The following is a 24,941-nucleotide window of genomic DNA, read 5'->3' on the forward strand; positions in this document are numbered from 1 at the left end:
TACCTGTAGATACAATGGAGTGGGTGGGTTTGTGGTTGGCTGGGAGCTTCACAGACAGTTCAATGCTGGGAATATATGGTTTGTTTCTGCCGCTCGTTTCTTCGCTCAATCGTTTTTACCGCTCGATTCTGCAGTCGATTCTCTTATCTTCCGCTCGGTTTTCTTATCTTTTTCCATTCACTTCTATCAGGAATCGAGCGGCAAAACGAACGAACGGGAGATCTAACATGTTGGAAATTATCTATCTAATCATCTATTTGCCTAAAAAACGAACTGTGTATTCCCAGCATATCTACACGGTACAATTTTCAATCAGATAGACTGATCTATTAGATAGATCTAATAAGAAATTGCATAGTGTGTAGACGTCCAAATTGTTTGAGATTAATTCTGCAATAGATTTTGCTTTGATAAGTACCCAAAATCTATTGCAAAATCTAACGCAATCCGATTGGACCGGTTGGAAATTCTCTAATAGATCCAATCTGACAGAAAATTGTACCGTGTAGATGAGGGACTATTTGGAAGAAATTGCTTAGCTTGCCAACACAGCTGTGATGAGCAGAATAGTCCAAAGTAAGTCTTATGCTGGGAATACACCCTGCATTCTTTCAGCAGATAGATAGTTCGATAGATAATTTCCAACATGTCCGATCTTACTTTTGATATTTTTACCACTCGATTTCTCATAGAAATTAATGGAAATTGATAGGAGAATCAAGCGGAAAAAACAAATCGAAAAATCAAACGGTAATTTGTCCGAATAAACACATCGTGTAATCCCAGCATTAGCATCTGAAGTGACTACAGCCCTGGAAATAGTAGGACCTCTGACTAGAGACATCTAGGGAAATAGTATGAGCGTTTACATTCATACCTATTTAAAGAAATAGTGTTTAATATTTGTTCAGTGGCCAGACCAATGAAAATTCATGCATGTTTCACCCACTATCGCGAAAAAAGTAGGCAGTTAAAATCTGACAGAACCAACAGGTTTTGGGACAATCCATCTCTTCATGGGGGATTCTTTGTTTTCAACAGCATTTCCTGAACAACAGTTGCAAAGTCTAACTGACAAAATAGTGTGCAAGGGAGTACTGCTGTTCTTGAAATGCTGTTGAAAACAAAGAAGTCCCTGAGAATCCCCTATGAGCAAATGGACTGGCCTGGTTCTGCCAGATTTTAACTGCCTAATTTTTTCACGATAGTGGTCCTTTAAAAATGCTATTCACTGTTTCTCTTTGTTTATATACTGCCCTACTCAAATACACATTAATGCAGCATTTGTGTATTATATCCATGTTCACTCTCTTTTCTGTTTCTTAGACCGTACAGGTTTGATCTGCACAGACAAGATAGAGAAATGTCAGGAGACGTACCTCCTCGCCTTTGAACACTACATCAACCATCGCAAACACAACATTCCCCACTTCTGGCCCAAGCTCCTGATGAAAGTGACTGACTTGCGGATGATCGGAGCCTGCCATGCCAGTCGCTTCCTGCACATGAAGGTTGAGTGCCCCACAGAGCTCTTCCCTCCGCTCTTCCTTGAGGTGTTTGAGGACCAGGAAGTCTGAGGGGCAGCGTAATGGGGCAGAGAGGAAAGAATTGCTTGGCTGAATTCCATCTTGCCATCCCTTAATAGGCTCTGTGAAGGATGCAAGGGAGTGGCTGGATAAGCCGTTCCGAAAAATGAAACCTACCATCTTTACCCGGCACAAGCCAGAATAGAAGACGCGCTTACTCTTGATATCACTGTTCATCGCATCAACAGTTCTTCGGCTACCATCCTGGCTCACCTTGAAGGAACCAGCTTTTGTCGTCTCCTTTGATGGTATTGTGGTGAACCCGGAAATGTTAACAGAGAAACATCACCTGTTTTCATCTTTCCTCTGAAATCAATCTGGTACACTAAGACCCTGTTGAATGGAAGTTTCCTCTGAAATTATCTAAGTTCATCATGAGTGACATGGTCCTTTCAAATATGGAAAGGGTACAGTATTGAGTGAGGCTGGAAGTTCTCTTGCTCCCCCTCCCCCACCCCATAAAAATGTCTGTGTATATGTATATGTGTGTATATAAAATATATATGTAGATATATTTACATACACACACATATATACGGTATGCATAGCTGAGAAGATAAAGCTTCAACTTAGGTAAAGCTTGGCCTTTTTAAGCTGAGATGTTTTAAAGACTCAGGACCACCAAAAGGCTGTCGTGTCAGCTCCTTCCTTGGCCAAAGCTGCCCTGTCTTATGTTATGCAGTCTCCAGCTATGATGGCGGGGCTTCCCCCTCGCCTTCTGAAATACGCAAACTGTCCATCTGCCCCGGTTCTGTGAGCCGAGGATTTGTTACAGAATGTCGGCACCACATGACACTTGGTGTGGTGTATTTTGAAAATATCTGATTATGCTATATATTTATATATATACCAGCAGCCATAGGATGGCTGCACAGTTATCAGTGATGTGTAAGCCAGGAAGAACACCCTGCAATGCATTGACTATGAGCTGCATATGTTAGGACGATGTTCTGTTGAACCTGAAGTGGAAGCTTCTTTATGTAAAAGAGCTGGTTTAGCATGTCACAAAACCCTCACTGCAAGCAATGTGAAATAGTTTATATTTTAATTTTGCCATGTTTCTTAGTTCTGTGCTAGTAGCCATTGCATGCAATGGAAGACTTTAAAGTGGCAGTTAACATTATTTCTCTAGGAGTATACTGGCCATGACATTCACAGCGTGTAAGACTAGATCTTTTTGACCAATATACCAAATTTACCTAAAGTGTTTTAATCACGCAAAAGGTTTTAAGCATTTATTGTGTGAAATAGTAGAATGTAATGTTACTGAAAGCTCTTTTTCATAAACCAGCTTGAAATTTCAGGTAACCGGGTCTTGCTGGTACCCATGGACATAAGACAGACGTAAGCCTTTAGAGTTAGCTACCTGATGTTTCCATACATAGGCTATTAGCATGCAGTTGCTCTGAACCGCCACACATCTCTTAACCTGGGGAACTCTTGGCTATTGCATGCAAATGTGCCATCTAGCAAGCAGAGATTCCCTTATCTACAGTGTGCCCATATCTACAGCAAATGATTGTGGCCCACACAGATATCCCAGTTGTCATTCAAAGCTATCAATATTGTAAGTATTGGACTATGGCTGTCCCACGTCTCTGGGTATGTTTCCAGACATGCTTGTCATTCTTCAACAACAGAACAAGGTTTAAGGATATCTCTCCATATTGCTGAAGTATCATGCACTTAGGCTGTTAGGAGAAATTAAATTGTTTATGCGCCGAATATTACGTCAAGATGAAATGGTACTTATATGTATATATGTTGCACAATCAGATATCCTCCCCCCAGCCTCTGTTTTCAGCTGTGCAGAGTGCATTGGGTCAAACATTAGTTTTTCCTCTTAATTAAGGAGGAAAGTTGGGGGATGTTGAGTTTTCTATGTGTGATGCAAGCACGCCCATGCACAGAATTCCCTCTATGGCACCCTCGGTCATGTGAAAACCACACCCGTTTGGGTCAAAAAAAAATTGCACCAAAGTTTCCCCTGCTCCTCCCTGTCCTCCACTGCCATGCGGAAAACCTGTGACCCTCAGCAGCTAAGCAAACCAAAAATGATTCTAAGAAGCACTTTTTTAAAAACGCCATTATTGCATATGTTAACCCTTCTTGTGCTGCTCTCTTGCACCATATTCTGGATCTTTAGTAATGCGATCCTACATGGCTTTATGAAGTTCCAGGCCTTATTGTATAGCCAGTGACGTCAATGGCCTAACCCATTTTTCGGGTTGCTTTGCCAATATTTCTACAAGATGGGGGGGAGATCCCCCATTTTTAATGTAGACAGTACCTATGCCCAACTCTTTCTTCTTGCACTTTGCAAAAAAGCAAAAACAAACAAAAAAAGCACTTCTTACCAATGATGGTTTTCAGTGTTCGTTTGAATGTTTCAGTTTCTGATAAGCTCAAATTTAATTTTTATTTTTTTTAAAAAGCACTTATATTTTTCTTTTGTACCCCATATTTATTTTGATTTTCAGAACAGAAAGTCTGTGGTACATCTCACATTTACATACTGGGGACAATTCTTTTAAGGAATTCAGCACTGCACTAGAGGCAGGTTGTGTTCTTGTAGATAGCACTTACCCAAAATGTAATTTTCATTGAGAAAAAACAAAACAAAACAAAAAAACCTATATATAAAAATCATTTTACAAGCTTGTTTACTTAGATAAAAAAAACGTAGGTAAACGTGTGGCAAAAATATTGAAAATTCCACGTTGTACTTTAAGCAGAAATAAGTTTTGATTAAGCTGGACCACTAAAGGTTGATGTATTTTAGGAGATTATGTTGTGCTGTGTGCAGGTCTCCTATATGGATAGGAATGCATAGCGAGGATGTAACCGCACTTAATGGGGCTCATAGCTTAACAAAATGAAAAGCTAAGACCCTACCCCTTACTCCTTGCTGGCAAAACACAGCTTCCTTTGTACTCCTATGAACATATGAAATGTTTTTCATGCTGGACTGGGACATTATTAAGACCCAAATCTGTGCCAGCCCCAGCCTAGCCTTCCTCTCTAAACCCCCCCCCCCCTTCCCCCCCGTTTGACCAGCCACACATAACTTCATCCAGTTTTTTGCAAGCCACCCCTGAAGAGCTCAGCAGCTTTCAGATGTTCCATAAAAACTAGAGCAGTTACGCGATGTGTGTGCACGCTGTGACCCGGGGAAAAAGCCCCTTGTGTCTGTGGGCCCAATAGGCAACGTCTGTTGCTGCCGCCAGAATTGAAATATTTTGGCCAATGAACTGAAGCACTTAGTTTTTAGTATTTATCCCAATTTTTAACCCCTTCCCTTTTATTGTTTAGTACTAGTTTTAGGGTTCAACATTTTCCGCAGGCAGATCCCCCTCCACTACCCCCCCCCTTTACTCCCAAAAGCCGAATTAAAGAAGCACTTAACTATACATATGCATGTATATATGTTTCCTTTTGTAAAACCCTAATATGCAGAATTTTTTGTTACAAATTTGTATTTGTATTATTTGGAAGCGAGGTTGGCTCTGCAAAGGGAATTCTGTGCCATTAGCTGGGGACATGAATGCTGCATTTTAATACTATGCTGTCACAGAGACATCAACTAAGCCCAGGTGTTATGTCCTTTTTTACACCAAATATTTGATTGGTTTAGACTTGGACTTTGAACAACAGTCATGTTGAATAGTGACCAATCCAGTAATCCTTGCATGAATTCTATAGTCCACAAAAGGTCCTGTTTGGGTTATATGCAAATAGTTATTAACCAGCAGTGGCCAGAGCAAGTTTAGTGGCCTTGCTAATTTTCCAGTAGTGGCCCTTACTGCAGCTATATCTATGAAATCCCTCAATTGTCACAAAATATCTAGTGGAAAGGAGCTAGTCAACTGGATATTTTAAGAATTCTAGACAATCCTTTCACACTAACCCAAGAGGTTCCATCAATTCAGATAAGGTGGGGCATATATTTTGAATGTATCTGTGTATTTATGCAACTGGCACCTTACTTTGAGATCCACGTATGGCCTATTTATAAAATTGGTAAACTGTAAATTGTAAGAAAATTGCAGAAATAGCAGCACTTTCATGGAGATTTGTTGCTTACCATGTTTAAAAAAAACTTCGCATAAAAGATCACATTTATAATTGTTCCCAGTTTCCATTGATTGCCACTTTAATATGACAATTCAGTGAACATCATTATGGAGCACATTTAAAGTCATTCACAGAGCGATGGATGCTTCATTTTACTGAATGACTAATTTTTTTTACCATGATTGAATAATCAGTTCACTAAGATTTTATCCAATGTAGCTTGTTCAATACCAATTTGGTCGCACAGTGTTGAATACTGAATGGTTTTGGTGAAATACTGAATAGTATTTTGATGCTATAGGCACAAAATGCTTTGAGGCCTTCAGAAACGCACCATGAAAAACTGTATTAAGCTATACCTACCATTTTACCAGCTATATGCTGGTAAGAAGCTTTTCCGAAGAAAAAAAAACAAAACTGTAAAGCTGCCAAAAGCTTCACTAAACCAGGAACAGCATGAGGAGGAATCTCAAGCTATTCTTTAATCTCATCGTGCAAACTTAAATATCATGTGCTTAGATACCCTAAATTTAGTAAAGATCATATCTGATTAGAAATCCAATAGTGTTCTATAGAACACAACTCTTGAGAGTAGAATCCCCCTTCCCATATAATATGCATCTTTCTGTAATGAAACCATACACTCATAAAAACACTCCATCTCCTCTCTCATCACCTCACCACAAAGTGGAAATAGTCTCTATTACAGTGTCCAGGTGTTACCAATCTATTTTTATCAATAAAATAACACATGGTAAATATCAGAAGAATAAAGTGTATAAGTAATTATCCACCAGATTATAAAAAAAAAATACCAACTTAAAATAATGCATTAATTATTCCCATTTTTTACTTCTATGAAGTAAAAAGCTAAATAATTACTGGTGGTGGGGGGATTCATCTTTACCAAACCTTATAATATAGCATACAATAACTCTTATTGTATTGGGAGTGAACAGCCTGTTCACTGATCCATTAACTCTGGGCAACGTTTGCCATTAGCAAAGTGGAGAATGCCATAGGCTACAAAGCAGAATAGTGATGTTTGAGTCAAACACCCTGTTCTCCGGTTTGCAGAGTTCACTACTTAAAAAGTAGTGGAACCCCTGCCACAATAATGGCCAATGCGTCGCTTACCACTAGCTTTCCTAGTAAAAGTATTGGCTGTGGCTTGAGATTAGTACATGGAGCTGCAAATACCACGTTATGGGTAAGTACAATAGGCAATCAAAACCCTAAGCACCATGGCCCATATGCATTTTGCTTTTTCTCCTAGGTGATATTTTCACAACTTCTCATAAAATGCATTTTAAGCCAGCAGCAAGCAAGAAAATACTCAAAACAAATTTGATAAAGCTTTTTTCACCAATATTTGGGTACCTTTTCAATAGTAAAATGCTGAAAAGTTAGTTTAAAGAGAAGATAAAAATTATCTCCTAGGAGATAACTCAGGTGGAGAAAGTAAATTGCATTTGGCCCCATATGTATAAACCAGTGATTCATATTCTCACATCTCAATATATACTAAACAGAGGCAGACAAGATCTCCAAGTACATAACCAAAATTGTTAAAAAAAAAAAAAAAAAAAAAAGGGATCTTAATGCTCATTTAACCCAGTCACATTACTGTGGTGACACAAAACTCATTGAAGGTGCCAATTGTTTAAATGACATGCCTGAAGCTGGGAATGATTGATAAAACTAAATTAAAGACTTCTAGGAGCTAGACACTGTGGTGCGTGCAGTAAGTAGAGGGGCCCATACACTCAGCCGATTTTTGGCCGATCAATCAAGATCGATTTGCGGCTGATTTTGATCGATTTCAATCGATCTGGCAGGCTGGAAAATCTAGGTCGATCTGTTGAGATTGCTTATTTTGCATTGGCCCTAAATGCCATCAAATCGATTTTAAATAGATTCCAAACTGAAATCTATTGGAAATCTGTTCCTAGTAAAAAATGTTCCTAAACACATCAGATAGATCGGAAATCTATCTGATCTATCTGCTGCTAATCTAACGAGTGTATGGCCACATCTTTTAAAAAAAAAAATCTTCTATAATACTTAAAATGTCCAGTTGATTTTTTTTCTTATTTCCACTAGATAACCTCCTGTGTGTAACATACCAGGTTCAGTTAAAAATAAAAGGCAATCTGGGGTTAGTTGATGTCTGCTGGTTAGATAAGGGGAACATTTTGTAAGATCATTCCATTACCAGAGAGAATTACAAGCCAGACCTAATTGGAAAGGCAAATGTTCTATTAATCTGGTTTGTAAACCAAATTATGCTGTGGACTTGATAGACATATTGCACTGGTCCAATGAAGACTCCAAGAGAAGTGCATACCGGCGGGATGAGAAACCAAACCAATTACCTAATCATTATCTAGAAATTTCCAAGTAAAAATAAACGTAATATTTCAGTTTTTCCCTATCACGGGTGCTTGTTGTTCTCTCTGGTATTGGATGGTGCTACGTTTCCTAGCAGCTAGAGAATAAAACTCTGCATCTGTCTTACCTCAGCTGTTTAGAAGAGGAAAAGAAAAAAAAAATGTAATAGTGTTTTTCTTAGTTCTGGGCTGTGTTGACGGTCAGCCTTTTGCACTGCCGACTGCCAATGTGGCCCCGAGCACACAGCTATCTCTCTTAGCTTAACGTCTGCGGACTGGACGTTAAAAAGATAAAAAGGTCCGGTCCACTCAGTGGACATTAAAACTTCCAGGCCTTAGAGACCTGGCTAATTTACCCAGAATCCCATTCACCTCTGCCCTCTTGTCTGTCCCTCTTTTGTCTTTACAAGCCTGTGTGCTTAGCACACTCTAAATAAGAAAACAAAAATTTGTATATATTTGTATATATGTGCTGCTGTGTGTTCACCTCTAAGGTGGCAACATCTTGTTTTGTTTGTTTTTCCCCTTATCCTTGTAACTTTGTTTAAATCTGTTTTAAAGCCCCTTTGCTGTTGTAAAAAGAAAAAAAAACCACACCGGCACTCAAGGGAAGGCAGGCTTGTGCTTTCCTTTTAGAATATGGCTGGAGGGGCGGTTATAATGGAAGATAACTCAGCACGGCGTTGGCTGGTTCTCAAAACAGGTAGCAATACTGAGTACCTCAGTAGCCTTGTTTCCTACCCTGTTATCCATCTGCTTAATGGGACTACAGGAACATATCTTAACGGAGTGGTCCAGAAGTAACTCTTGGCTCCCAACTTCACAAAGGGGTCACTGTGCCTGTTTTTTCCCTTACTTTTTAAACACCTTTTGCTGCCGGATGCTGTTTTGTTGATATACGACTGAAGTTTGGAGCCACCAGTTGAGAACAACTGTTTTTCTGTTGGAAGTGAAATAAGTAGGGCTATGTGAGTGATACCTAATCTTGAATTAAAAAAAAAAAAAAACACCAGCTTCTCATGGGGACAGATCTCCAATACTTCAGTAGGATGTCTACCCAACAATACAGCTTGGACTGGCGTATAGTTTTTTTGTAAGATTATTTTGTTTTCCAGTTGGGGAGTCAACATCAACCGCAGCCTGTGGTTTGTTTTTTTTTCCTTCCCATCTCCAGTTACTGGTCTCGCCTCTAATACAGCTGAGAAGAACATAACGGAGGTGACATCACCAAAGATATGAGAACATCATATCTCAAGAGAATCCAGCAACTTCAGGAGGTTAGCCTGCTTTCTCTCTGCTTTCCCTATACCTACATCATGGATGTCTGTCACTAAACCTTTGGCAATTTCAGGATTGTGGTCCTCCCCCCTATGCCAACTACTCAACACTACAAGTAACTTGACTCAAGATTTTTTCCGTTCATTCAGTATCTTTAGCGGAGGAAACAATTTAACTGACAGTAAATGGAGGTGGTGTGATTTGCACGCCAAGAATGAGGAGGTGAGCAAAAGCGCCAGGCTCATCCTCCTACCTCGCACAGATACACTTTACTCATGCCGGACTCAAACCAGGAAGACGTTTGTTTATTTGTTACTTTTTTTTTTTTTCTCATACACTCATACCTCAACCACCATTACTCTTCTCTGTCTCTCTCCTGCCGACCTCACTGTCGTGGCTCAGGGTGAGAAGTTTGCTTTCGGAACTTTATGGACTATCAGTTCTCACCAGCTGAAAAAGCTTAATGGGTTCTCCACAGGATATACCCATGCATTGGTGTGGACAAATGGGACAGTCACTGAACTTGAGTAAATACAAATAAGACAGGGGGTGGGGTACCAAAACTCTCCCCACAGGTCTTTTATCTACAGCATTAAACAAACCCACAGACTGTCTCAGCCACAGATGATCTACTCTACAGACCTCAACAGTGTGCCTCCTCCAGCCCATGCAACTCAAACAAAAGCAAGGATTTAACAACGAGAACTCTTTTTTTATGAATTTTAGATTACTTTGCAAAATAATTTGATTTTGTTTTCTTTTATTTCTTTAACCCCAAATGTGTGGGGTACATTATGTGGGGTAAAACAGATCCTAGACATAATTTACAAAGCGTAAAATTTTACGTGAGTGGATTTTTTTTCTTTATTATTATTTTATAATTTTTTATAGGAAAGGGGCAGCAGTTAAAGGGTCTGCAAATAGCACCCATAAGCATCACCCCCTTAAAGTCTTAGAGAGATGGGTTTTATTTAAAGGTTCAGTAAAGGTCAGATTGACATGTTGCCAGCAGAAACAAGATTTCATCTGCAAATTTGACTGGATAAGAAAATTCATAGAAATTATTGCTATGGGTAACAGTCAAACTAATTATTCTGCTCTTTTAAATAACACCTGTTAGTAAATGTTATGTGAGAATGTTAGTGGGGAGGGTGTGTTCTGGCTGTTTTTTTAACCCCTTGACTGCCAAGAAAGTTCTGCTAGTTTAGTGGCTAAATGTTCCTCCCCTCAATCCCCCCTTTTGCCAGTTGGTGACCATTGGTCATTTGAAAACAAACTGCATGGGGTTACCACGGCTGGTAATACAGGGCTGGAGTGTGGAAAACCTATCTTCTACAGTACATTACAACTCCTTAAAGCTCTGACCTGCAGATATTGGTTTATTCAAATATATATTGGAATATAGCTATATAGAGATTTTTTTTCTCCTTTCAGTAAGAAAAAGAAAAATGTGAGATTAACTTCTTCACTGCGAGAGTATACTACTGGGGCACTGAAGGGGTTAAAGGACACAGCTATCACTCTTTTCCACTCCATGTGTCAGAATCGGCTGTCTATCTCATGGCACTCTCAGGTTCTATATGTTCCAAGCCTCTGGACCTTAATCATTATGCAACGCAAGGATGAGCTGCTTGGCTCACCAGTAAACTGAAACATATAGGAGTTGTGAGTACAGACTGCCCCACCTTCTGTCCATACAGTACCCATACCGTTTCTGTGTAAATTTCTAAAGAATGAAAGGGTCACACGACTTGCCGTCAGTGTACATAGGAAACACAAAATGGACAGTCTTTGCTTGAATTACCCTGCCTGACTTTGTGCACAAATTGTTATCCTTACAAGTAAAGAACAGATTATTTTAAGCTAACTCTATATATGTATGTAGAACTAAACAATACATACATATATAAACACAGATAATATGCACATTGTGGCCTGGGGTCATCATGTATAATATCCCCTCCCTATCATCCTGTTCCTCATCTGGAATGTAGACATGAAAGACCTTTCTAACTTCACTCTGCTAGAGGAAGGTCAAGGCGCAGAGACACACTAGCTGCGTCAGCAAACACAGGGTTTTAAAAACTAAGCTCAATCTCAGCATTTTCTTGTATTTTAACTTCTTGTGGGAGGGTCTGTATATTTAAGTCTATATATGAAACACAAAAGTAACAAAAAAAATATATATATATCATTTTACGGGTTTTCAAGCAGGTCTTTCATCCTGTTCCCTCAAGATAACCCATTCATTGCTGCGTTAGGCCAAGAAGGCGGTACAGTTTACTTTTCAGACAGAAATATATGAAATAAGATTTTTATCCTTATGGTGAGACATGGAGATAAGGCAAAGTGGACGTGGCATGCAGTGGTGCAGCCATTTTGTTATGTGAACAGATTGTCAGTTTGCACTTATGCTAGAAATCGAAAACGGTGGCTCAAGTAAACCTCTCGAAACGGAACCACAAAGAGCTGCCAATTTATGAAATCTAGAACTTTCACATCTGTATTCTGACATTTTCTGCTGAAGTAAGAAGCATAGTTTGGTCTCCCGATTCAGCAATAGCGCTAGTCAGGGGACTTTGTTTTTCACATCAGAAAATGGCCACCACCACTGTGTATTTGCAGTGAAGACACTATACTGTCTATACAGCATAATGCATTTGCGTCAGTCCCTTTTGCAGATATATTATATTATTAAGGGCCTGAAAGCCAGACGACACCAGCCTGCCTGCTGACAGCCCTAATCACAGGTGACAGCCTGAATGTTTTTTTTCCACAAATACCCCCTCACTCAGGTTAGACATGAGAGTTCAGCATTAGGGTTGGTTTGTTGCCATGGCAGCACGATAGTCATGGTTTGAGAGCTCCCGTTCTGGTACCAAATCTATTCCAAAGACATCAGCAAGGATTAGAGGATTTCCTCACATGTGAGCAATGAGGATGCTGCTTGGCCTTTAAAGATGTATATACTTGCCATCATATTAGGCTGTTCGCTTTTCAATGTATCTGTAAGATTATGCCTATTCGTTACTAGCTGGCTTGCAACACTGGGCACTCCCATCCATCATTGCCTGTGACTTGAAATCTTGGAAGCTTGCAGCTGAAAGTAGGCCTCTGGACAGCCCAGCGAGGTTTTTAAGCTAACCTCTATTGGCATATCTATGCAGTGAGAGCAGCTATTTTGTATGAGCTGAACCAATGTTATCTTCACACTTCATTAGTGATGTAATTTGTAGCGAGGCAGTTGGTCACATGCTCAGAAATACAAGCCCATCACACAGAATTGCTGCTTTCACTGTGACTGTCTAGAGTTATCTTGAGCAGTTGTGAGATCAACTTCTGGTGACAATCCCACCTTTTGCTGAACATGGTCATGTCTGTTATACCCCCCGTAGTAAAAATATCTGTTACTGCCCCAACCCACGTTCCTTTCCAGCACTTGAAGGGTTACCAGGCAGGGCTCAGTAGTAGAACAGCTATGCAAGTGGTGTTAAAACTATAGTGGGTTAAAAGAAAAATGTTTTTTTTACATTCCGTTTATAGGGTAACCTGCTTACAGGGAATTTACAATGAGACATATGAGACTCTTGTATAAGACTGAGTTGAAGAAGGGTCGAGGTATTGATGAATGAATGGTTGCTACGGGCAACAGACACTTTTCCTTTTTGCCCATTTTAAAAGAAAAAAAAAACTGTCCTGCTGCTTTGCAGGAGGGAAGAAGTACATTTACCATCATGCATACCAATGAAGGAAGAAGAGTTCTTGTTGCCATAGAAACCAGATTCTCTTCCTTTGCGTATCTCATATAGCCAGTACAAAAAGAGAACTCCATTGGCTGCTGTAGCCAGCAACAGCTATTCTTCTGACCAGTAATAAAAATTCAAGGCTCAATGTTTATATCGTCGTAGTAGTTTTTATGTTGTTTATAGGTCAAAACGATTGATTGTTAAGCAGAGCAAAGTCCCATATGAGAGTTTCTGTTGATCGCATTCAGAAATGCCTGATGGAATCTGTTCAGATTCTCTTATGTAAACCCTCTACAGAGAATATTGAATGATTGTCCCTCAAGGCACTTTTTTATGTACCCACCACAGACACTCGGTAAGGCCTGTGTGGCCTGATGTCTGCAAGAATAATATTGGATTATGGGAGGTAATGGGTACACCTACACAGATACAGGGAGAACATACACAATCCTTGAAAATACAATCATATGTCTTGTGCGCTCACTAAATCTAGTATCGTAATTATATCAATGTGCTAGTATTATCACTTGTGATTAACATAATAATAATACTTAATAGTATAAAAAATCCTTTCAAACAGTCCAATGTCTTATTTACGTGTCCATGGATCGCTGCACCAATCATCAAGCATTGATGTATTCAACAGTTCTCCTTCAAGATTCTGCGCTCACGTGTGCTTGTATTCTTCTTGTAATTGTATCACTCAAACATGAAAGAAATAATAAAAGACCATAGCGTGATACTGTCTTATAGCAGTGCCGCGTCCCTCAACACCCGGTGCTATTAGCAAAAATTACTTGTGTATCCACCGCAATCACCAGGTTACACAGGTCCTCACCATGTGATGTCGCTGCCAGGCACAGACAGCAACAATAACACCTCCAAACTCTGGAACATACACACTCTCCCCAGTGCTTATAGGTGGCCCACAGGGAATCATACGTGGCCTCCCACCTTCTACTCTGCTGCCCAAGTTATAAGACAGCTTTTGCTTATTTTGCTAATAGCACTGGGTGTTGAGGGAAGCGGCACTGCTATAAGACAATATCACGCTATGGTCTTTTATTATTTCTTTCATGTTTGAGTGATACAATTACAAGAAGTATACAAGCACATGTGAGCGCAGCATCTTGAAGGAGAACTGTTGTATACACAATCCTTGTTCATCTTATTTCCAGGTACAGTGGAGACCTAAATTCTAGACTACTACAAGAATGGTAGGTAGTTCGAGAGAATTAACCCAACACCTGAAAGCTACAAGGCAAGGCTGTGAACCCTTCTCGCCGGTCCACAGTCATGTAGTTTGGTTCCAAATATAGACCTTATGTATCAGAGTAAATTTCTACTTAAATCCAATGAGATTTTTCCTGGGGGAAAACAAAAAAAAAACATTACGCCGATGACACTATTGTGTTGGTCTCCTTTGTGCCACCAAAACAACCCTGAGAGGTCAAGGCATGGGCTCCACAAGTGCTATGATCGTATCCTGTGGAATCTGAAACCAAAAATGTTAGCAGCAGGTCCTTTAGGACCTCTGGCATTAGGGAATATCTACAACATGAAGGGATGTGAGTGGTCTGCAATCATCTTTAGCTAGGAGGCACGTGTCAAGTGACAGCATCATCACGCCTAGGTTTGGTGCAGAGAGGAAAATATGAAATTTGTACTGGCGTTACATGGTAAATCCATCTTTGACTTAATGTACCAAGTTTGGAGAATATGCATAGCATTCAGTTTATGCAAGATTTAGGGTAACCAAAAAGTTTGTGCCCATTCGGAATATCAGTAATATCAGAGTATCAGGTATGACCACACTGAGTCTTGTAGAGGGCAACAACACAGCTCTGTGTACTGAGTATCAGGTATGACCACGCTAAGGGCCCGTTTCCACTACACACAGATTGGATGCAGAAAAACTGACTCCAATGAATGCCTATGGGCCGGTTTCCACTAAACGCGATTTTTCTGATGCAGATTTTCCCATAGGCATTCACTGGAGTCAGTTTTTCTGCATCCAATCTGCGTGTAGTGGAAACAGGCCCCAAGTCTTGTAGAGAGCAAATTCACAGCTCTGTGTGCTGAGTATCGGGCATGACCACGCCGAGTCTTGTAGAGGGCAGCATCACAGCTCTGACTGCTTTGGCTTTGCTGGTTTCTGTATAGTATGGTTTCAATGAGCCTTGTTCATTTTATTACTTGAAGGAAGACTTCTGTACAACAGTTTGCTGTCAATAACAGCCAGTAAGAAAGAAAAATCACCATAGGCAATTCAGAATAAGAACTCCTTTTCTTAAAGTAAACCAGAGACTAATAAATAGCACAAATCGATAGTTACTTCCTCCAGCCCCATAAGTACACGTGAGTTCCTCGCTGTCCTCCCACGGTCTGCCATTCAGCCGCGATCAGCCCCATTAACAGGCTCAGTTGGGTCCAGTCTGGGTCTTTTGCCCATGCGCAGTATATCCGGACTGACGTGACTGAGCCAGATACTCGGGCTGATCCCAGCTGAACGGCAGACCGCGGAAGGATGGCAAGGAACTCATACGTGCTTATTGGGTTGGAGGAAGCATAGGGTAAGTATTGATTTGTGCTATTTATTAGTCTCTGATACACTTTAATAAAGAATTCCACCTACAGCCATGCTTACCATTAATATCTGTCTCAAGGCAGAGCCATGTATTTAAAGACTTGTGCGCAAAGTTGGTCAAGAGATGCTAATAGTTCCAGTTTATGTGCACATTTAATGCTAGTTGTATACAGCTTAAAAATTGGACCAATCAAATGCACTTCGTTCAATTTTTATTGGCCCAATTCCAAGCTGCATGTAGAGGGCATTAAGTTTGCATGCAAGCCAGACTTTATAGCATGTCATTGACCATCTCTATTTGCGCTTGTGTAGCACTTCAAGTTTGTAGCTTCCCGCTAGACAACTTACAAGATAGACTATCAACTCCTATGGGAGTCTGTAACCAGTGGAACAGATCACTATTGCAGGCAGGAGGAGGGGTGCTTCTGTGTGCATTTTCTGGAGGTCTGTTTCTTCAATTTTTCAGATCTACCACAAGCCAGGTATATATGGCAAGACACGCCCTCACTCTTTCCACCCACATTGCCCAATGAGTAGAGTTCTTCTTTGTAAACAATCAGGAAGACTAAAATGGATGTTTCAGTAAATACTGAGAAAAGTCTATCTAGATTTGAAAACAATGGGAAGGTTTGGCAGCGAGAGTGAGACAGCTGCAGTGACTGCGGCAAGAGTGACCGCTGCAGAGATACAACCAACATATCTGACTAAACCCGGCTGAAGTGTTTGCCATCTTTTAATAAACAAGGCTGCACTCAATGTCCTTCACATACTGTGTCGATTCCAATTTCTGCCCTATTATGATGAATTTATAAACATTAGCTGATGAGAAAAGAGTTGCTTATAGGACGCTCAGAGTAGAGAACCATCAGCCTGGATATAGTCATTACATCTGCACATGTATGGAGTCATCATACAAACATTTATATTGCCCTGTATCTGACAGTATCATTCTGGAAGTGAGCATGGGCTCATTTAACACACAGGCACGCAAACCCATGGGAACCACTTTAAGGTCTGCCTTTACTGGACTACACTGAAAGATTATTTCTGATTGGTTGATGAAAGGTAACTCCTTTATTTTTTGCATTATTCTATAAAAGAAGGTGTCTTAATGTGCAAGAAATGAAGTGCAGGAACCTCCCTTATAGGTATGCATGTGTAGTAAATGTTGAGCTATATATATATATATATATATATATATATATATATATATATATATATATACATATATACACAGCTTAAGCTGTTGCTTTTTTTTGGAATAGTATCCCAGTGCATTTTCCAATTGTCTGTGAAAGCTGCATTTGGATTGGTCGCTATGGGCTACTATACTTTACACATTGCCCTTTGGCATGTTGAGTAAGCCCTAATAGCGCACTTGTTGATTAATTAATGGCAGCACATTCAACAGATATCATTCACCAGAGGCCATATTAAGAGAAAACAAGGGGTGTGGTGTTGGTCAGCTATAACTAGGTACAGAAAAAGGAGGTTTCTAAAGTGTAGAGTTGCTATTCCCTGTATACAGATTGCCCGATCTCTTCAGTTTTAACCCACTGTGGTGTCTACCATGTCACACCTTTCACACACCAGCATCTACCTACACCTCAGATCCGAGTTTATGCAGAATGCATTAGGTGGTATAGATATAGATCTCGCAGCCTTGCTTGTAATGCATGCACCATTTGCTGATTGGTCTGCAGGTTTATTAGTCACCCATGACGCCGCAGTGCCACATTCATCTCTGTGCCGTTACAACACGCTCCCAGCACTCGAGGGAGTTTATGTCATGTTTTCGGGTCGTGAGTTCTCATATTGCCTTTGATCCCATCAGTTAGGTATCTTCGTAGGTGATAATGTCTTGTTCTACCACAGCTACATAAGGGGGTAATTTATACTCACACTTGGGGTTCTATTTCTGCAAACGTTCTGTATACTAAAACTGCATTTTTACTTTCCCTTCACCTACCTCTGTGTACTTCAGTCAGCTTACACAATTCCGCAGACAATAAAGGGTAAAGGATCATTCTGCAACATTTCTTTTTCTGGCCCTTTTAAGGGTTCATCCTCTAGGTCCTATATTAGGATTCCCAGTCATGTAAATGTTTTGTTTTTTTAGGTTTTTATTTCCCTCAAATAAGTGTAATTCAGCTCACTGCCTCTTCACTGAAGGGGCTCTTCTGTTTTTAGCCAATAGCCCAGATCTTGTGGTAAATGTATCTTGGTTATATGTGTATGCCTCAAAGGAACCTCTGGTTGTACAGGAAGTGTGGTTTCAGGACAGGAAAGATGACATTGGGCATATGGTCATTTTATAGGTTGTATAGGGTCATTTGAGATTTTAGTGTATGTTTATCAGTGCAGAAGTATTGAATGGATGGTGACTGGTTGTGGTGGTGCTAAGGGGGTGAAGAGGAATCCCCTTGATGTGGCACGTTTTACTTAAACCCAAATAACCAGGTTGATACCCCAACCACTGACATGCACAACCCATTTATATTGCCTTATCTGCCCCCAGCCCCATCCTAACTTATCCCCTATCCTCTCCCTAGACTCAGGCACGGTTTGCTTACACTAAAGAAGTTTATATTAGGAATGGTATATAGACTAGGATTGAACAAGCCTGGCTTTTTCAATGAGCAAGGCTGGAGGGTTCACATGCCATAGACCCAGCCTATGCCATATGTATAGTATAAGGGATTATTTGAGCATTGGCCATTGGAATAGACTCAGAGCTGGGCTCCTATCTGGGATAGGGTGACCTCCTGACTAGGCATATTAAGCCAGGCTTAGGTAGCATTTCTTATTATTGTAGAAAGGCCTGTAGATACTTTTCTTAACTCTCTTTACACTTGTTGCCCCTATAGTGTTAATAATCAGTGTACAGAGGGTAAGGCAATACTTGGTTTATAGCAAAACTTAGGACAGTGTCTGGCAGTTTTTTAGCTTTGTATAAAAGCTAGGGTTGTCCAGCACCCCTCCTAGAGGTCCAGTGTAACCTGCATAATCCTTTAGGTGTCTGCTTAGCCCAATGAAGTTAGGAGTTTCTTCCATAAATTTTGTAGTAAAGTTCTTCCCATGCTTAAGGTTTTTGTTATTTTTTCGTTATAAATGCACCACCTGTCATAGTTGGTCAGCACTGCCTTATGATTAAATTCCAGGCTGGAATTATTCTTTCTGAACTTAATATTTGCAATACACAGTATAATACAGCATGGTACCATTGCCTTGTCAGAATGGTTTACGTACAGAAGAGATGAGATAGCCACATGGGTGGCGAATACAAGAACTGGAGGGAAGGCAAGCTGCAGGCGTGGCCCACAGCAACTAATCAGATTTCAGCTGTACCCTTTCCTGTTCAGGCTGGAGAATCGTACAGCAACTGACTGACTGCTGTGGAGAACACCCCTGCAACTCTGCTTTTACTCCAGCGAATGTCGAATAGCTCATAGGAACCTCTTGTGTAGTGATGGTTATGTTTAGGAGAAATCCTTGAGAAACATGTGAACAGTTTGGTCAGGTGATAGATGAGCCCCTGATTTGCTGGTCATGATCATGTTCTAAAGCAGGATGTGATCGGAGCTTTGGAAATCTATCGGCTAATCAAACAAATCACATGCTTCTCCATGAGTTCTCCTAGACATGACCATCACTACACTCTTGTATGTTTTTACCGCATGCAAATGCCTAACAAACTGGTAAAAAGCAAGGCATAAAAATGACTGTAAATGGCAACCAGGCAATGGCACCACTGTGAGAGGTTATTCATGACTTTACATTAAGTTAAATGTTTGTATCAAATAGAGTAACTTTTCCATTTTATAACTTCTTTGCCTTTTTTTTGTTTTGTTTTATAAAAATCTGGAAAATTTGTAAACCCAAGTCATTGTTTACCCCAAATGAGAGGTGTTTTCCCTCTTCATGCCATTGGGGGGGGGACCTTGATCCCCCTTCTGAAAAACGTATCTATGCTTTGATGTTCTACGAAAGGAAAAAAAAGGGGGGGTTAACTGTTGTCTAGTAATGTCTGTGTCTATGTATCTTTTCAGGGACTCCCCCCTTTCCCCCCTCCCCCAACCCTTCTCTTTCCTGATTTCTCTCCGTTTTCCCTCTACCCTACAAAGAAATATTGCCTGTCTATTTTTTTACTGTAATCTTTATATGCAGAGAGCCTATAAAATGCTGTATTAAAAATGAAAAAAAAATGAAAATGCCATGCTAACATTTAGGATTTTTTAATGTCTTTCTCCTTTCCTCTAGTGTTGCGCTCCTGAAATTTTTTGAATTGAACTGCTCTATGAACAGGGGTGGGAGGAGTCAGCCTGTGCATGGGGGTGCAGGGAGGGTTAACGCCTGCATGGCTGTTCCACTGCCTGCCTCAACATTAGGGCACTGGGGTAGCTACATGGGGGGAGTGTAAGCTCAGGGCTTTTTTCTGGTAAGTGTTAACCCTTTCTACACAGGCAAGGCTGATTCCCCCCCAATTCCTCTCCTTTGACTATTTTTTTTTTTATAATCTTTTCCTTCAGTAAAATAGGCTAAGTTATTAATATTAAACATCATATACACACACAACTTACCTCAGATCAATGGCAGGAGGGTGAGAATGGAGGCGAGGGGATTAAATAACCTTGCCGCACACCTCTCTGCCCTCTCTGCCACTTACCCTCTGAAATCTCCCTCTCCCTAAAACCATGTTGTTCCCTGTTTTCTAGATATTCCTCCCCCCACATGCTTTGTTTTATTTTTTATGGTCCCGTTTTTCGAGGCCCGAATGTCCTTTCCACCAATAAATTGTAAGCTTTGTAATTACGTGTTGCAATGCATTCTGAGTCTTGTCTTTCTTTCTTCTGTGGGATGAGGTGGGGGGGGGCTGATTCTTGTGCTCAGCCCAGGTATCTTGTTAAAGGGGAACACCATGACATATCATTGGATTGGGCTTTGAATAGGAACATTTGTAACATACCTTTTATATTAAAAAAAAAAAAAAGTTTTAAACACACTTGGTGGCCAACTTGTCGACTCATCTGGAGATAACAGGAGAAGTAGAAGATTTGCCTTATAGCTGGCATGATAAAAGGGTTATAATAAATACCTGATGCCTGAATGAAGCAGCATATCAGGAGATGTGAATGTAATAGAGTACATTTATCATACTTCCCAGGTTGCTGTCTTCATCAGTTTTTCAAAGAGTATTTAAAGAAACTCAGAGATGAGGCTTCTTGTCTTTTTTTTTTTTTTACGTACCCGGGGCTTCCTCCAGCCCCATAAGCATGGATGTGTCCCTCGCCATCCTCCTGCGATCACCCATTCTCCCCCAGTGAACTCCCGGTACGCGGCCCAGTTGGACTCAGTCTCACTGACATCAGCTGGGGCCTTCTGCGCTTGGTCCGCTGCTCACGTCACTGAGCCGCTCACCGCAGCTGAACAGCAAATCGCAGGAGGACGGCGAGGGACACAGCCATGCTTTTGGGGCTGGAGGAAGCCCCAGGTAAGTAAAAAAAAAAAAAAAAAAAAAGGAAGACTCATCTCTAAGTCCTTTTAAAAGTTTATTTAGAGAATACCTTGAAAGGAAAATGAGCACCTCATATACAAGAAGATTTAAAATGACCCGCCCCTACCACCACCAAGGGAGGTTTGTAAATGAAGTCTTCACAAGGGTGTCCATCTTGCAGCTGTCACTGCTGCACGGCTGCAGTTTAAAGTGCAGAAGAGTTCAGCACATTCACAGCTGCTGGTGTATGCTGGGAGATGTAGCATGCCCGGCCGCTGGTGTATGCTGGGAGATGTAGCGTGCCCGTCTGCTGGTGTATGCTGGGAGATGTAGCGTGCCCGGCCACTGGTGTATGCTGGGAGATGTAGCGTGCGCCATATGCTGGGAGATGTAGCGTGCGCCGTCTGCTGGTATATGCTGGGAGATGTAGCGTGCGCCGTCTGCTGGTATATGCTGGGAGATGTAGCGTGTGCCGTATGCTGGGAGATGTAGCGTGCACCGTATGCTGGTGTATGCTGGGAGATGTAGCGTACCTGGACGCTGGTGTATGCTGGGAGATGTAGCGTGTGCCGTATGCTGAGAGATGTAACGTGTGCCGTATGCTGGGAGATGTAGCGTGCGCTGTATGCTGGGATATGTGGCGTGCCCGTCTGCTGGTGGATGCTGGGAGATGTAGGGTGCCCGTCTGCTGGTGTGGCCGCTGGTGTATGCTGGGAGATGTAGCGTGCCCATCTGCTGGTGTATGCTGGGAGACGCAGCGTGCCCGCCACTGGTGTATGCTGGGAGATGTAGCGTGCCCATCTGCTGGTGTATGCTGGGAGATGCAGCGTGCCCATCTGCTGGTGTATGCTGGGAGATGTAGAGTGCCCGGCCGCTGGTGTATGCTGGGAGATGTAGCATGCCCGTATGCTGGGAGATGTAGCGTGCGCCGTCTGCTGGTATATGCTGGGAGATGTAGCGTGCGCCGTCTGCTGGTGTATGCTGGGAGATGTAGCGTGCGCCGTCTGCGGGTGTATGCTGGGAGATGTAGCGTGCGTCGTATGCTGGTGTATGCTGGGAGATGTAGCGTGCCCGTCTGCTGGTGTGGCCGCTGGTGTATGCTGGGAGATGTAGCGTGCCCGTCTGCTGGTGTGGCCGCTGGTGTATGCTGGGAGATGTAGCATGCCCGTCTGCAGGTGTGGCCGCTGGTGTATGCTGGGAGATGTAGCGTGCCCGGCCACTGGTGTATGCTGGGAGATGTAGCATGCCCGTCTGCTGGGAGATGTAGCATGCCCGTCTGCTGGTGTATGCTGGGAGATGTAGCGTGCCCGGCAGCTGGTGTATGCTGGGAGATGTAGCGTGCGCCGTCTGCTGGTGTATGCTGGAAGATGTAGCGTGCGCCGTCTGCTGGTGTATGCTGGGAGATGTAGCATGCCCGGCCACTGGTGTATGCTGGAAGATGTAGCGTGCCCATCTTCTGGTGTATGCTGGGAGATGTAGTATGCCCGTCTGCTGGTGTATGCTGGGAGATGTAGCGTGCCCTGCAGCTGGTGTATGCTGGGAGATGTAGCGTGCGCCGTCTGCTGGTGTATGCTGGAAGATGTAGGGTTCGCCGTCAGCTGGTGTATGCTGGGAGATGTAGCGTGCGCCGTCTGCTGGTGTATGCTGGGAGATGTAGCATGCCCGGCCACTGGTGTATGCTGGAAGATGTAGCGTGCCCATCTTCTGGTGTATGCTGGGAGATGTAGTATGCCCGTCTGCTGGTGTATGCTGGGAGATGTAGCGTGCGCGGTCTGCTGGTATATGCTGGGAGATGTAGCGTGCGTCGTATGCTGGGAGATGTAGCGTGCCCGTCTGCTGGTGTGGCCGCTGGTGTATGCTGGGAGATGTAGCGTGCCCGTCTGCTGGTGTGGCCACTGGTGTATGCTGGGAGATGTAGCATGCCCGTCTGCAGGTGTGGCCGCTGGTGTATGCTGGGAGATGTAGCGTGCCCGGCCACTGGTTTATGCTGGGAGATGTAGCATGCCCGTCTGCTGGGAGATGTAGCATGCCCGTATGCTGGGAGATGTAGCGTGCCCGGCAGCTGGTGTATGCTGGGAGATGTAGCGTGCGCCGTCTGCTGGTGTATGCTGGAAGATGTAGGGTTCGCCGTCTGCTGGTGTATGCTGGGAGATGTAGCGTGCGCCGTCTGCTGGTGTATGCTGGGAGATGTAGCATGCCCGGCCACTGGTGTATGCTGGAAGATGTAGCGTGCCCATCTTCTGGTGTATGCTGGGAGATGTAGCGTGCGCCGTCTGCTGGTGTATTCTGGGAGATGTAGCGTGCCCAGCCGCTGGTGTATGCTGGGAGATGTAGCCGCTGGTGTATGCTGGGAGATGTAGCGTGCCCGTCTGCTGGTGTGGCCGCTGGTGTATTCTGGGAGATGTAGCATGCCCGTCTGCTGGTGTGGCCGCTGGTGTATGCTGGGAGATGTAGCATGCCCGCCTGCTGGTGTATGCTGGGAGATGTAGCGTGCCCGGCCGCTGGTGTATGCTGGGAGATGTAGCGTGCACCGTCTGCTGGTGTATGCTGGAAGATGTAGCGTTCGCCGTCTGCTGGTGTATGCTGGGAGATGTAGCGTGTGCCGTCTGCTGGTGTAAGCTGGGAGATGTAGCATGCCCGTCTGCTGGTGTATGCTGGGAGATGTAGCATGCCCAGCCGCTGGTGTATTCTGGGAGATGTAGCGTGCCCGTCTGCTGGTGTGGCCGCTGGTGTATGCTGGGAGATGTAGCGTGCCCGGCCGCTGGTGTATGCTGGGAGATTTAGCGTGCCCGTCTGCTGGTGTGGCCACTGGTGTATGCTCGGAGATGTATCATGCCCGTCTACTGGTGTATGCTGGGAGATGTAGCGTGCCCGTCTGCTGGTGTGGCCGCTGGTGTATGCTGGGAGATGCAGTGTGCCAGTCTGCTGGTGTGGCTGCTGGTGTATGCTCGGAGATGTATCATGCTTGTATGCTGGGAGATGTAGCATGCCCGTCTGCTGGTGTATGCTGGGAGATGTAGCATGCCCGTCTGCTGGTGTATGCTGGGAGATGTAGCATGCCCAGCCTCTGGTGCAGTGCAGATGTAGTCTTTAATGCTTTTACATCCCTCAGCATGAACCAGAGGCCTGGCACGCTACATCTCCCAGCATGCACCAGCAGCTGTGAATGCGATGGACTGGCGGGCACTGAACTTCGGCCATGCGACAGCTGCAAGATGGATGCCCTTGTCTAGACAAGGGCTATGGAGCAGCCATGTAGGCAAGTTAATTTAATGCTGCCCCCCACAAATTACAACTTCCCTTGGGGGAAGGTTCATTTTAAACATTTTTATATACAGTATGATGTGCTTAGCTTCCTTTAATTCCCTACAGTTTTGAATGCTTGCAATAAATCTGTAAGTTTCTTCTTCTGATACAGAAGTGGGTCAGGTCTGTACAAAATCGAGTGTTACATGCACAAGCTTATACATGAGTTTATGGTTGTCTAGCTCATGTGTATGCCTGTGAATGTAACTCACTTTTGTATAGTTCCGTAACATGAGTCACATGTTCTGCGCTTCCTGGCAAGTATATAACGTCCACTCTGGAGCTCTCAGTAGTTATCACCTCAGTCTCTTTCTAGGAAAACCTGTCCTGAGTGTATGTAGAGCTGTATCTAGATACACAACTTGACATACAAAATTCCAAAGCACCTGTTGTATCACCTGGTGCCTGAACTTATTTCCATGTGTGGGCAAGTGACAGGTATACTTTTAAAAGGATGTTATGTGGAAAGTTTGCCAGGAG

General features: G+C 42.8%; 1 protein-coding gene and 1 long non-coding RNA gene across 23 annotated transcripts in view; one reads left to right on the top strand and one right to left on the bottom strand.

The window, feature by feature from the left end:
• THRA (thyroid hormone receptor alpha) overlaps positions 1 to 1,917 on the top strand; it is a 1,122,562-nt gene extending 1,120,645 nt beyond the window's left edge. For all 21 annotated transcript variants that reach the window (XM_068262452.1, XM_068262453.1, XM_068262433.1 and 18 more), the window contains one exon: positions 1,327 to 1,917. In XM_068262452.1, coding sequence (XP_068118553.1) covers positions 1,327 to 1,577 — 251 coding nt within the window. In that variant the 3' untranslated portion in view covers positions 1,578 to 1,917. The remainder of the gene's footprint in view (positions 1 to 1,326) is intronic.
• LOC137541247 (uncharacterized) overlaps positions 1 to 24,941 on the bottom strand; it is a 227,202-nt gene that overhangs the window by 100,743 nt on the left and 101,518 nt on the right. The gene's annotated exons all lie outside the window — the stretch shown is intronic.

Source organism: Hyperolius riggenbachi, chromosome 12 (genome assembly GCF_040937935.1).
Source record: "Hyperolius riggenbachi isolate aHypRig1 chromosome 12, aHypRig1.pri, whole genome shotgun sequence".
Taxonomy (NCBI): Eukaryota; Metazoa; Chordata; class Amphibia; order Anura; family Hyperoliidae; genus Hyperolius; species Hyperolius riggenbachi.